This window comes from Sapajus apella, unplaced genomic scaffold, assembly GCF_009761245.1.
Source record: "Sapajus apella isolate SASKATOON/1434 unplaced genomic scaffold, GSC_monkey_1.0 scaffold114, whole genome shotgun sequence".
NCBI classification, from domain to species: Eukaryota; Metazoa; Chordata; class Mammalia; order Primates; family Cebidae; genus Sapajus; species Sapajus apella.
Genome location: NW_022437054.1, coordinates 1,883,821 through 1,897,479, shown reverse-complemented (window position 1 = coordinate 1,897,479; position 13,659 = coordinate 1,883,821). Strand labels below are relative to the sequence as shown.

At 43.4% G+C, this 13,659-nt stretch overlaps 1 protein-coding gene across 4 annotated transcripts in view; it reads right to left on the bottom strand.

Annotated features, from left to right (window-relative positions):
• Window positions 1-13,659, bottom strand: part of SPATA13 (spermatogenesis associated 13) — a 165,959-nt gene that overhangs the window by 50,491 nt on the left and 101,809 nt on the right. Inside the window, exon 1 of one of the 4 annotated variants that reach the window (XM_032260076.1) lies at window positions 1,127-2,128. The exons of the other annotated variants lie outside the window; for them this stretch is intronic. Within the exon in view, the coding sequence (XP_032115967.1) occupies window positions 1,127-1,181 (55 nt within the window). The 5' untranslated portion in view covers window positions 1,182-2,128. Of the gene's footprint in view, window positions 1-1,126; window positions 2,129-13,659 lie in introns of those variants that run through there. 4 annotated transcript variants of the gene reach the window in all.

The window sequence follows — 13,659 nt, the reverse complement described above, 5'->3', positions numbered from 1 at the left end:
AGGGAATGAACACGCCCCTGCTCAAGGCCATGGCTGCAGGAACCCGGGGAGGGAGCACCCACATGCCCGCTTCCTCCACGGAGGTCTGGCTGGTGCCGTCCTGCCAGCATGACTGCGCCCTCTCACTCATGTGGTCTGTGTTCTCAATATAGAAATTGCAGGGCAACTTTTTTCTTTCCTTTTTCTAAATTTTGGCTGGTAAAATGGAGTACACGCCAGTGTTGTTTTGATACTCCGCCAGACACAGAAGCCGTAACCACATCCCTGCTTTCTCTCCGCCCGCACAGAAACCAATCAAAACAAGGAAGAAAGCCGACAAACTGCACTGCTCTGACAGGGAAGCAGGCTGTCTCAAGCTGCCATCTACGGTTCCCATTCATTTCAGGCGAAGCGTTGGCATCTATTTAGGGCAAAAACAGAGAAAAGATCTGTTTCTAAATCATCCTATTGTAACCACGTAGTGCAGCCAGGGAAAGTCTGTCTGTGAAGTCTTGTTTTTTCTTACTTCCTTTTAAGAATACAAGGATTAGAGTTTATGGCTTCCTAGTGTGAGAATACAATGTTTCTTTCACATTTAAATAGTCCAAATAGTCCAGTTGACAATGCTCACAGAAATACGAAAAAGAAAGTGCGAGATAAGGCACAAAGCAATAAGCGAATATTGGGTAATGTCACTTTTGAAAACAGAAAACTACTTTTCAAAGATCAGTTCACAGCCTTAAACCTCACACATCCTAAATTAGCAAGAAACATTTTATAACCCCAACAACAATCTCTCAAATAAAGAAATTTCACCGTAATAGAAGCAAAATCCAGTAACAATACCAGCAAAACCCAGACCCCTTACTCAGGAAGGAGGATCTAGGTTTAATTCTTATGATTTTCTACGCCAGACGAACAACTGTACCATACACAAAACCAACTTCTTCAACTGACTAAATGTCCACAACTAAAACTACCCTTGGCACCCTTTACTAGATGAGTTAGCCCTTCTCCACAGGCTCACACCTGATGAGCAGGAGAGAGAGAGAGAGAGAGAGAGAGAGGGCAAAACAGAAGGCAAGAACTGCAACTCGGAAAGGAACGAGCTGAATCAACAATATGCCCGGTACAACAATCCACATACCCAAGTGAAGGCTTTCCAGACTCCAGAATCTTGCTATCTCTCTTCTTGCTACCATCCTTCTGTTTGGAAAACAGCAACCTTCAGAGCAGGACTGGGGTGTGACTGAGGAGCCGGTCCCCAGGCATCACAGAGGACGGCACAGGCTGGCAGCTCCGGGAACTGCAGAAATCGCTTATTCACTGCTTTGACGCTGTGTGCGTTCCCGGCCAGAGCCTGCCCAGAGACTGACAGCTGGCTGCACACTCAGTGTGACTGAGGGCTAGTGGCTACACTGACATTGTGGGGGCTGTAAGGAGGAAATTCTAAACTAAGGCAAAACCTACACACACTAAAGCCAGACACACTCACAAGCCATCAGGTGCTGTCGAGAGCCTTCAGTGAAGGTGAAAGACATGGTGTGTGCTGCTTTTAACTACAAACGCTACACCGGAGTTAAACTTTCAGAGAGCTTTTCAAAAGGTATTTATTTCACAGGAAAAAGGCACAGAGGTCACTTAGTTCAAAAATACAGTTAGGATTTCACACTGTGGTATGACAAAAATTTGAGTTATCACATTGCATTAAGTTAGCCATAAATTTATGAAATCACTTTAAAAGAGGGCTTTTGTTCAAAAGGTATACATATAAAGACATACATATAAAGGTATGCATGCAACTCCTCTCAGGTAATATATTCTGGGTTGTTTTAATTTCCTCTATAGCCTTCTGTACTTTCCAAATTATCTACAATGAGCAAGTCTTCCTTTCATATTGTGAAACAACTGTTAACAAAGAGTGAGCTTCCTTCCATTTCCCCATAAGTGGAAAACACTGCTTTTTTAACTTTATCAACAATGAGATAATATATATGCAAAGTAATGACCTCATAGTTATCCCTTAATAAATGTGGGTTTAAGCTGGGCCCGCTGGCTCCTGCCTGTAATCCCAACTACTCTGGAGGCTGACGCAGGAGGATTGCTTAAGCCTAGGAATTCACGACCAGTCTGGGCAACATAGCAAGACCCTATCTCTAAAAACGAAAAAACAGGGCTGGGCACGGTGGCTCACACCTGTAATTTCAAGACTTTGGGAGGCCAAGGTGGGGGTATCAAATGAACCCAGGAGTTTGGGACAAGCCTGGGCAACATAGCAAGGCCCTGTCTCTACTAAAAAAAAAATAAAAAAAATTAAATTAAATTAGCCATGGATTGTGGCATGTGCCTGTGGTCCCAGCTACTCGGGAGGCCAAGGGGGGAGGACTGCTTGAGCCTGGAAGGTGGAGGCCGCAGTGAGCCATGATCATATCAGTGTACTCTAGCCTTGGTGACAGAGTGAGAGCCTGTCTCTAAAAATAAAAAATCAGCTGCGCACAGTGGCACATGCCGGTCATCCTAGGAGTCTGAGATGGGAGGGTCACTTAAGCCTGGGAGTTCGAGGCTGCAGCAAACTATGATCACACCACTGCACTCCAGTGAGAGTTACAGAGCTAGATCCTGTCTCTAAAATAGATACATACATCCATACATGTGCGTTCAACAGGTGATAGATAGTGCCAGTTAGTAAAATGCATGCTTTATAGTGACGAGCTTTGGAGCCACACTGCCTGTGTTCAAAATCCGTTCTCCCGTCACAAAATTAGGAAACGTTTCCAAGTCTCTAGGCAGCTCGCTTTCCACATCTGCGGAGGGGGATAACCGGAGTACCAATCAGTAATCCTCACAGAGTTACTCGAAAACATATTACGCAGCGTTTAGAGAAGCGCTGGTTGTTCACTGGGGATGAATGTTAGCCGTCCCCCTGCTGCTGTTGCTCAAAAGAACCTGAAGTCCCTTAATAACCTACTAGTTCCCAGAGAAATCACAGCACACACTCAGAATGCAAAGCTGTATGATTAGTAATGACACACAGATTGACTATATATTATATTGCAGGCTTTTCTTATCTTCAAATATCTGTGGTTATTTCTACTGATTTGGTGTATCCCACCCTTAAATCCAGCTAAGGAAAGTTCTCTGGGAAACTTGTAGCCTTAGTAACTCACGCTGCAAGTGAAAAACACACAAGATCATACAAACTCTTATGACCAGATCAGCTGAAAATCTTTCTCTTCCAGAGAATTAAATTTTATTTTATTTATTTTATTTTTTTTGAGACGGAGTTTCGCTCTTGTTACCCAGGCTGGAGTGCAATGGCGCGATCTCGGCTCACCGCAACCTCTGCCTCCCGGGTTCAGGCAATTCTCCTGCCCCAGCCTCCTGAGTCGCTGGGATTACAGGCACGCGCCACCATGCCCAGCTAATGTTTTGTATTTTTAGTAGAGACGGGGTTTCACCATGTTGACCAGGATGGTCTCAATCTGTTGACCTCGTGATCCACCCGCCTCGGCCTCCCAAAGTGCTGGGATTACAGGCTTGAGCCACCGCGCCCGGCCAAATTTTATTTTATTTTAATTTTGAGACAAGTCTCACTCTGTTGCCCAGGTTGGACTGCAGTGGCGCAGTCTCGACTCACTGCAACCTTCACCTCCTGGGTTTAAGTGATTCTCCTGCCTCAGCCTCCCGAGCAGCTGGGATTACAGGTGCCCACCACCACACCCAGCTAATTGTTATATTTTTAGTAGAGATGGGGTTTGACCATGCTGGCCAGGCTGGTCTTGAACTCCTGATCTCAGCTGATCTGCCCACGTCGGCTTCCTAAAGTGCTGGGATTAGAGGCATGAGCCACTGTGCCCAGCCTCTTAAAGGAATTTAAAAAGATAGTTTAAAAGAAGTAAATACTTAAGATGTTTAACAGGCCACTCATTCAATAGAGGCATATTCTCAATAAAGGTGGTAGTTTCTTAGAGACTCAAAAGATTCCTTGATGTTGTTTTTCACAGCAGACTACTCTCTCTGTTGTATAAAGTCTCCTTAATGTACCTCATGGAATACTGCTTGCATAATACGCTCCAAGAAAAGAGTTTGAAAACCACTGTATATTGTTTATACCTATTGGACATCCAACAGGGTTCATCAGTAATCACAGGCTCTAAGAAGTTCCCATGGACAGCTGTGCCATCTTGTTTACGTAGATTTTAACAATCGTATTTGGTCATGATGTTTTCTTTTTATGACGACACACATTACTACACCAAAGAAAGTATCCTCTGGCCTTGCTACTCACAGTGGGGCCCATGGACCAGCAGCATCAGCGTGACCAGGAGCTGGTGAGAAATGCAGATTCTTGGGACCCACCCCAGATCTGTGCAATCAGAATCAACATTTTAACAACATCCCAGGTCATTCAAATGCACAGTCAGGTTTCAGAAGTGTTGTTCTAGGCAACTCAAGAAACTATGTGGCATACTTGGAGAAGCACTGCCATGAGGCAAAATCTTGAATATCAGTATCTTTTTTCATCAATTCAGAAACTAGGGAAGACCATGGAATGAATGGGTGGGCTTGAGTTTAGTCAGAATGAAAAGGTAAAATGCATAATACTCAGATACAAAGCAGAAGAAAGTTGGAATTAATTCTCAAGGTTATCCATTCCAACAAAGCCTAAATTCCGGCAGGAGACAAATACAATCCATTGTTTTCATTTTCTACAAAAAAAAAGAAATTTTTTTTTGTTAAAATCATTAGTTTTCAAAAAGCAGAAGCTCTCTTGGCCTCATTTTCTTAGATCTTGGTAGGGTGTGTTTGCTCACTGTCACTCTTCACTGGCCTCTGATACAAGAGGATAGCTTCTGTGGCCCAAGCACTTTCTCTCAATCCGGAGATGTGGTCAGGGCACTGGATGAACAGCCTTGGGATTATAGGATCTTAAACCAGAGGCGTTCCGTAGATATTATTTTGTATGCAAAACAAAATTAAAAGAAGGAAAACAAGTAAATAAACAAAGACTGCTTTGAAATGAGGCATCTTCTCAAAGGATGTGACCCAGAACCGCTTTTATATCCCAGCAGCTTGGATATGGTCCCATTACCAAGCAGGACAGGACAGGTGCTAGATGCGAGAGCCCCAGGGAACAGAGTCACACTGTTCCGTGGCAAAACACTACCATCAACTTTAGGAAATGGGCTCAAGGATGGGCATATCAGCCAGTCTCCTTTTTAAGACAGTTTTAGAAGAATCTACTACTAATGTAGATAGGGGCATGACAGAACAAAGAGATGTGACTTTTACCTTAAACATTATTTTTTTAGTGATCAGAGTCTATATTTACCAGATCAGTAAGAATGCTACAACAAAAACCTAAACTTTAGTTCAAAGAAGTGTTAAAATCCTTGCTGGGCACTGGTGGTTCACTCCTATAATCCCACCAATTTGGGAGGCCAAGGTGGAGGGTCACTTGAGACTGAGAGGCTGAGGCTGCAGATGGCCAAGACTGCACCACTGCACTCCAGCCTGGGTGACAGAGGGAAACCCTGCTCGGGAAAAAAAAAGAAACAGCATGAAAAATCCAACCCCCAAATTAATCTCTTCTCTTTGGCTAAGATACCACTGCCTCACTGGGACTGGCAAACCACCATCATCAATTACTGGCAACACTGAAAGGATGAAGCAAAGGGGTCAGATCCGTAGGCAGGAATGGAGATATTCAACTTACATATTAATATGAAATACTGAGAAATCAGAGAGAATAAAATAAATATCAAGAGCTGTGTGTGGTAGCTCATGCCTGTGATCCCAGCACTTTGAGAGGCCAAGCTGGGAGGATCACTTGAGGCCAGGAGTTTGAGACTAGCCTGGGCAACATAGTGAGACCCCATCTCTACAAAAAATAAAAAAAATTAGCCCAGCTTGGTGACACGTGGCTGGAGTCCCAGTTGCTCAGGAGGCTAAGGCGAGAGAATCCCTTGATCCCAGGAGTTCGAGGCTGTAGTGAGCTATGACTGGGCCACTGCACTCCAGCCTGGGTGACAGAGCAAGACACTATCTCTATAAAAAGTAAAATTAATTTTTACAAATACATGTTGAAAACACATGGGATGTTGTGATTAATTTTATTCTATAGATATAGAAAGTTAATTTTGGTAAGGTGATCCCCAAACCCACATATATTTACATACGTATAAGAAAGAAATGTCACAAGATTCTTGGAGAGGCAGGTTAGTAGCAGTATCTCAAACTCAAAACAGTAGTCACCACTTTATCTCTCTGGGACGATTTCTTGAGACTGAGTAGGTTCATTAAGATTCTTGAGATTGAGTAGCCTAAGGTGCCTTTGAGCTCTACATTTCTGATCCTTTCTTATTTTAAGGATGACATGGTAGATATTTTCTTCTATGACCACCTCCTAATTAAGTGCAGAGAGATGGCCAGCACCAAAGTTTCCCACCTGCTCGCAGCATCCCTGTTGTTTCTGCAAAGCAGCAGCCTCCCTTCATGGTATAGACATACCCAGAACTCAGCAATGTCCTTGGAACTTCATGTCCCCACTAAACTGGATATGGCCCCATTAGCAAGAACTATAGGACAGGTGCTAGGCAGAGGGGCAGACCCCAGGGGAGAGTCATGCTGTCCCCCAGAAAAGCACGGCTATCAGCTTTAGGAAATAAGCTGAAGGCTGGCACGTCAGCCAAGAACAAAGGAAACTCTCCCTCTGGCTGCCACAGGCTGCAATGAGCCCTAACCCCAGTTCCTGTATGGACGACAACTTCTCAGAATCAGGAGTGACACAGCCAGGGCCTGTGGACATCGCTGGCCATCTCCCACAGCTGAGATGGGGCTGCACTTTCTAAAACTGGGATGGGAGATTCCTTCACAGGAAGTAATTTGCTACATTTGCTATCAGTTATTCAGACCACTATCCATTCCCATAAATAATCGAGAACCCACAGGGACCCTTTCATTCTGAACAGATTAAAGACAAACATGATTATTAATCTACAGATCACTGTGATGCTACCTTCCAGAGAAATCTGAAAGGCACTGAATGTAATACAGGGCATGGGATGGCTGGCACACGCTGAGGAGCAGTGTAGACGCTGCTTCAGCAGGCCGACTCCTGCAGGGCGAGGCAGGCTCAGTTCAGGTCAGACCGAAACGCCACTCAGCAGCCACAGACTCTTCGCCACAGAAGGGGCGCGTCCCATCATACACAGCTCAGGAAATGGAGCCTGAGGTACGAGGGCAAACTCTGTGAGGCCCGCCCTGGCTCACTTCTAGACAGCTAAGAAGAAAAAGTGCCTCTCTCCGTGCCTTCAAAGCGACTGCTTTACACCCCGGAACCATGTGGACCTGAACACACAAAACCACGAAATGCGTGCTCTCGGTGGCTTCAATGAATCCCTTCATCATTCACCCCTACTCAATATCCCACCCTCTCCAAAAACAGCTCCAAACAAGATACTCTGGGCCTGGGCACTTTCATTAATGCAGACATAAATATAAAATTGTCCTTTAAAAGGTAAGGTTCCGTCTTCAGCTGAAGGCCATTGTTTTCCCGTTTTCTGTAAGCACACATGGAACTTACATCCCTCAGGGTCTAGTAAAGATTTCACTTCTTTTCTGTGTTTACTTGGTTATTTTCTGATCCTTAGGACCAAGCACGTTTCAAACATCACAAGAACAAGATAGGGATTGGAGAAATGTAACTTTTTTCTTTGTCGTAACAGAAGGCAATTACTAGGACATGGTCTTTGAAACTGCCAACAGGCCTACCTCTGTGCAAGTCAGTTAGGCAACATTGTGTTTTGTGATAGAGAAAACACATGGGAAGCTGAGTAGAATGGAAAGCAATCTGTGTTTTCCAGTGTAATCTCACTGGAATGCCAGCTCCCCCATCCACTCATTATGTCTTGCTTAGCCGAGCTAGGAAAAGTTACTGAATATTTCTAAGGCCTGACCGCGTCTGTAAGATCAGGCCAGGAACTTGGACAGAGGGCTACCGGTGTTGGTTCCCAGATGTCTAGCTCTCTCGCGCTCCTTCCTCTGACTTTTAATATTCTTTCTTCTTTTAAAACCCAACTTCTGAGGCTTAGTAATGGGACAGAGGATATATTCAAGAACTTTTACTTCCTAATTCTAGCAGCTGAGAAGTGAGAATGTTTTAACTTCTAGAGAGTGAAATTTTATGAATTTGCTTAAAAAAAAAGTTGAATATGATGTTTTTCTGAGACAAGAAATAGAACGCTGCGTTCCTTCCTAAAAATCTCGACGACAGGCAACAATGAAGCATAAAGTACCAGCTATGGTAAGTGCTACTGGAGCTAATATAATCTCCAAGACTTGCAGGCAATATGGTTTTGGGCACTAACGGCCATCTTTGTAGTCTTTGTTCCTGCATATGGAAGCCTTTCATCATTTCTAAACTCCTTCGTACTGTGTGGAATCCATGCTGTCTCACAGCAGTCAGAAGACGGGGAGTTTACTACAGGTAGTCTTAGCAGTCACGGAAATACTTCTGCTGCGAGTCCTGGTAAGTAAAATGATTCATCTTGTCTTAGAAGTAAATACAGTTGGTATTTACTCCGTATCTGTGGGTTACGCATCTGTGGACTCAACAAACCACAGGTTGAAAACATTTTAAAAACTGTGACTGTACTGAATATGTACAGACTTATTTCTTGTCACTATTCCCTAAACAATGCAGTATAGCAACTATTTATGTAGCATTTACATTATATTAATATTAGGTCTTTAAATAATCTAGAGGTGATTTAAAGTATACGGAGGATGGGCATGTGTTATATGCAAATACTGGGCTATTTTATATCAGGGACTTGTGCAGCCTTGGAGTTTGATGTCTGTGGAATCCTGGAACCAATCCCCCTCAGATAACCAGGGATGACTGTATAACAGCTAATATTCCTTGGCGTGAGAGTCTAAAGTGAGATGTGGGGGGAGAAGGGAATGTGGCAAGGCTCATGGCATCCCCACGTAGTAATCCAAGCGCTCCATCACCAATTTGCCAACCAGCTTCCCTGAGAGCTCCACCGCTATATCATGCAACAGGCACTAAGCAAGTAAATCCCCAGTTCCTATTTTCCCTCTGATTCTTTATTGAAATAAAATATTTGAAAATTGATTTGAGTAAAATGCAGAAGCAGAAAGAGATAGTTCAAAAAATAAGGTAACCAAAATATTTTATGGGATGCTTAAAGTCATTTCAAAGGCATCACACACACCTCAGTGCATGCTATGGCTTTTTTCTCCTTCCTTTTAACAAAAACTTTAAGGGAGTCTCCAGGTAATACATTCAAAAATCATTAGATAATACCTAAAATTTGGGGCCCAGAAAATCTCTTAAAAAGATGCAGTCAAGTTTTTAAAAAAATAACCTGAACATATGTATTTTAAATTTGCTTAACTTATATTTAGATAATTATTATCTAATTAAATTATCTAATTATTATCTAAACATAAGTTAAGCAAAATAATTAAACAGAATATTGTTCCATACAGACTCCAAAGGCTCTAGGACTTTACTAAGTACTGTAAGCTAAATGACTTGTTTAAGCTAAGTCGCTGCTGATTAGTGCGGTTAAGTCAGTAACTCAGAACTCTGGATGTAAACAGGTTCCTGCTCATCACTGCCCTTGTCCCCTCTGTAATTGATGCTTCCCTAATTAATTAGTTACTGCACACTTACTGTGTGCCAGGTAATTCTTTCACATCTGTGGGGCAGATCATATTAATTTTTCTCATTACAGATAAAGACATGAAGACTTTAAGTGACTTGTCCAGGGTCTGTTTTTCCTTTTTGACCCAATGGTCTGTTAATAAGAAAATTACCTTTCATAATAATCAGGACAGAATAAGGCCAGAATAACATACGAGTAACCTCCCTTTTGTGATGCACTTGGGCTATGAATCAAGAATTGTTAATGATTTATTCTATTGATCATCCTAAGGAAAAACAGAAATACAGTGTAATCCATTTTTAATCAAACTACCAATGCATAAATTTGTTATCCCAGCAAATTAAAAGTAGGATTTTAACAACCACAAAATAGCCAAAAAAAAAAAAAAAAAAAAAAAAAACCAAAACTTTTTAAACAAAAAATAAATCCAAGAATTTGAATAAATTTCTTTACTACAAGACTTTTCAAAGAAATGAGCTGCAGTAATCTCTCATAAATCAATTAATTTCATTTAAAACATCAAATTTGAAACAACATAAGCACTTGCTGTGATTAAATTCCCCTCCTTCCTAAATGTTGGGGATTAATATCAATTCTAAATCAAGGAATGGAATTTTCTGATGTGTAATCTAACCATCTCTTTGAAAAACATTTAATAAGAATAAATGCTAACACATTCATACTAACAAGCTTTCAGATACTGGTAATATACGGAGAAAATAATTTTTAATATGGCAGCCTAACGAATTATTTTTCGTTAGTCTTTAGCCTTTATGAGATATTTTCAGCTATAAAATCAGAAAACCATCAACACAGCCTAAGCAAAATAGATAAAATATCTCAATCTTAAGACAACTCCCCCAACATCCTCCCACGGCATTCTGGCCCTGCCCTAGCACTGAACTACTGAACTGAAACTGTTTTTTTTTTAAGGGCACCAAGCTCCTCCCGGCCGCTGAATCCAGTGGGTATTTTTCTCTCTACACTTTGGTGCATCTGACAGTGTGAACCTCTACCACCTAGAATCCCTGGCTTACTTTGACATCCGGGACGCAGCTTACATGCCCTGGCTACTTTTTTTCTATTTTCTTTCTGAATTTCTTTGCCTTTACTGGCCCCCAAATATTGGTCCTCAAAGCATGGTTCAAGATCCTCTTCTCATTGTTACCCCCACTCATGACACTCCTTCCTAGAGCTTTAAGAGCTTCTTTGCTAATTACTCCCAAATCCTTATCTCTAACTTTGGGTGTCCCTCTTCAAAATCAAGGATGTGGTGATGACATCTTCACCGAGCTGCCCACAGGTAGCTCCGACTCAACCTGCCTGGAATGGATAAGCTCCCTAATTGACCAACATCCCTGGTCACCCAGGCATTGGGGTCAGGATGGACTGCTGCTTCCTGGCCCCAAACATCCAGACAATTAGCTTGACCTCTAAGTTCTTCATTTCTCCAGTGCCACTGTCATTTTCTGAGGCAACAGACTCCTGAGGTCTCCAGTCCATGATCCAGCCAATGATCTCTCTGAAATGCATATCTGATCATCTCAATCCCCTCAAAAGCCCTCAGTGGCTTCTGGCTGCCCAAGTTCCATCCTCCCAGGCAGCTTGACATTAGGGGAGGACCGCCTCTCAGCCTACTTCTCTGCATCCTGCTAAAGCCTCGACCTGGAGCTGAGGTCCTCTGACTTGTAGCAATCGGGCTGCCTAAAAGTCCTAAGCCAAAAAATGTGACCCGTGCACACATGCCATGAACATGTTAACTTAATGCATACATAGGTGCAGTCATTCACCTTTGTCATGATGTAGGACCAGGCTCCCTGCGTACGAGCAACTGACCAGAATTCTGCATTCTCTCCTGCACAATCCACACCCATATGTGTCCACTATGATTTCCAGTTCTGGCTTTTAACGTTGCGCAATAAAACCAAAGACACTGGTGAAACAATCTGAGTACAGACTCCTTGATTTTTCCATTTTTCCGAGCTGTCAATTCTTATCTAATTTGATAGAATTTTCTTTAACAATTCACTTTTATTGAGTTTTATTGGATGTCTCCAAAGTATTCGACTTCATTGTCACAGATGCCAAGTCTCCTTTCAGTCTCAAATTCATGTTTTCTTTGCTTACATAATATCTACATCAGTTCGCTATCATCATAAAGCAGCTGCCATAAACAGGGTTGGTGGGGTCATGCCCTTGACTGCTCGTGAGGATACAACTCTACTTGTGGAACCAGTGAAGAGGAGCCGGGAAGGCCAGCGCAGGCCACACTGCAGGGTCCGCCAGCTCCACACAGAGGCCTGGAGGACACTGTGACCTGATCAGTGTGGGTTTCTCTTGGGCTACCCTACTCTCAACTTCTCCGATGTACTCTCCTTTCTCTGGCCCCCACCTTTTCCCCCCGAACACACCCTCCCCTTAACAGCAAACTTAATCTAACTCCCTTCATCTTCCCCCAAGCCTCATTTAAGGTCATGTCCTCCAGGAGGGTTTGGGACACCCCAGATCTGACTGACATGCTCCCTGCTGATACTCAGCAAGCAGGCAGTTGTGGTGGCATTTCCCATTCATCCACCACACTGGCAGCTCTGTAGGAACACTCTCTAGCTTCCTGAGAACCACCCAGCCTCTGGTACTGCGCCTCATTTATGATAGGGACATATGTATTTGTTAAAGAAATCAAAGTCAAGGAAGTATCTTCAAAACCGACAGCACATTTAAAACCCAACTCAGGCCTGTGTGGTGGCTCACACCTGCAAGCCCAGTACTTTGGGAAGGCAAGGCAGTGAGAGACCAGGAGTTTGAGACCAGTCTAGCCTACAGAGTGAGAATCAGTCTCTACAGAAAATCTAAAATAATAATAATAATACAATAAAATAAGGTCTAGGAGCACCCTGCACATTTCCTGAGACAATACTGGTTGATTAAGCCCTACTGGCCCCTTCTATAGCATTTCCCAATAATTTTAAGCTCATCAAAGTATCGTAATGTTGATTTGACAACCAATACTAATCCCTAAATAGGGAAAAGTAAATAAATACATGAATAAGTAAATCTTTTCCGTTTCTAAGGAGATGTACATATTCAGTATGAAATCAAATAGAAGAAACCAGAGCTATAGACAGGGAAAGGGTGTCACCCCCTGAATGATAATCTGCAATCGTACTTTGAAACCACTGGGCCTTGAACACTGAAAACTGTCTTGGTACATTTTTACTTTTTCTTTATACAGACCAACCTCAATTCTGTGCAGAAAACAACTACCAGAGTAAGAAAGCAAGTGAGGCTCTGGGGGCTGTTCTGGGGATGGCAGGTAAGGGTGGCTCCCCTTGGTGGCCACGTAGGTGGAAGCCCCTTGCTCTTCCCCCTCCCCACAGACAGCTGCAGAAAGATGCACTGATGTGTTCACAAGACGAGCCCCCATAAGATTCCCTAAGACATTTGGGAGCTGTGGTCTTCCCCATTCTCTCGGGCTCCGCAAGGAGGTGGCAGCAGTCCTGCAGGGTCACTCGCATGTGCCTGTTGGGCCCTGGGGGTTCCTGGGAGGCCCAGCACCCAGCTTAGAGTGCACAAGGCCAGGCATTAAACAAGATGCCTATGGGCAGCCTGCAGATGCTTACCAAAACTACAGCTGGCCAGGCGCAGTGGCTCACGCCTGTAATCCTAACACTTTGGGAGGCCGAGGTGGACAGATCATGAGGTCAAGAGATCGAGACCATCCTCGTCAACATGGTGAAACCCCGTCTTTACTAAAAATACAAAAATTAGCTGGGCGTGGTGGCGCATGCCTATAGTTCCAGCTACTCGGAGGGCCGAGGCAGCAGAATTGCTTGAACCAGGAAGGCAGAGGTTGTGGTGAGCCAAGATCGCACCACTGCACTCCAGCCTAGGCAACAAGAGCAAAACTTCGTCTAAAAAAAAAACAAAAAACAAAAAAAACTACACCTTACCCATATGGATGGGCCACCCCAAGGATGGTAACCTT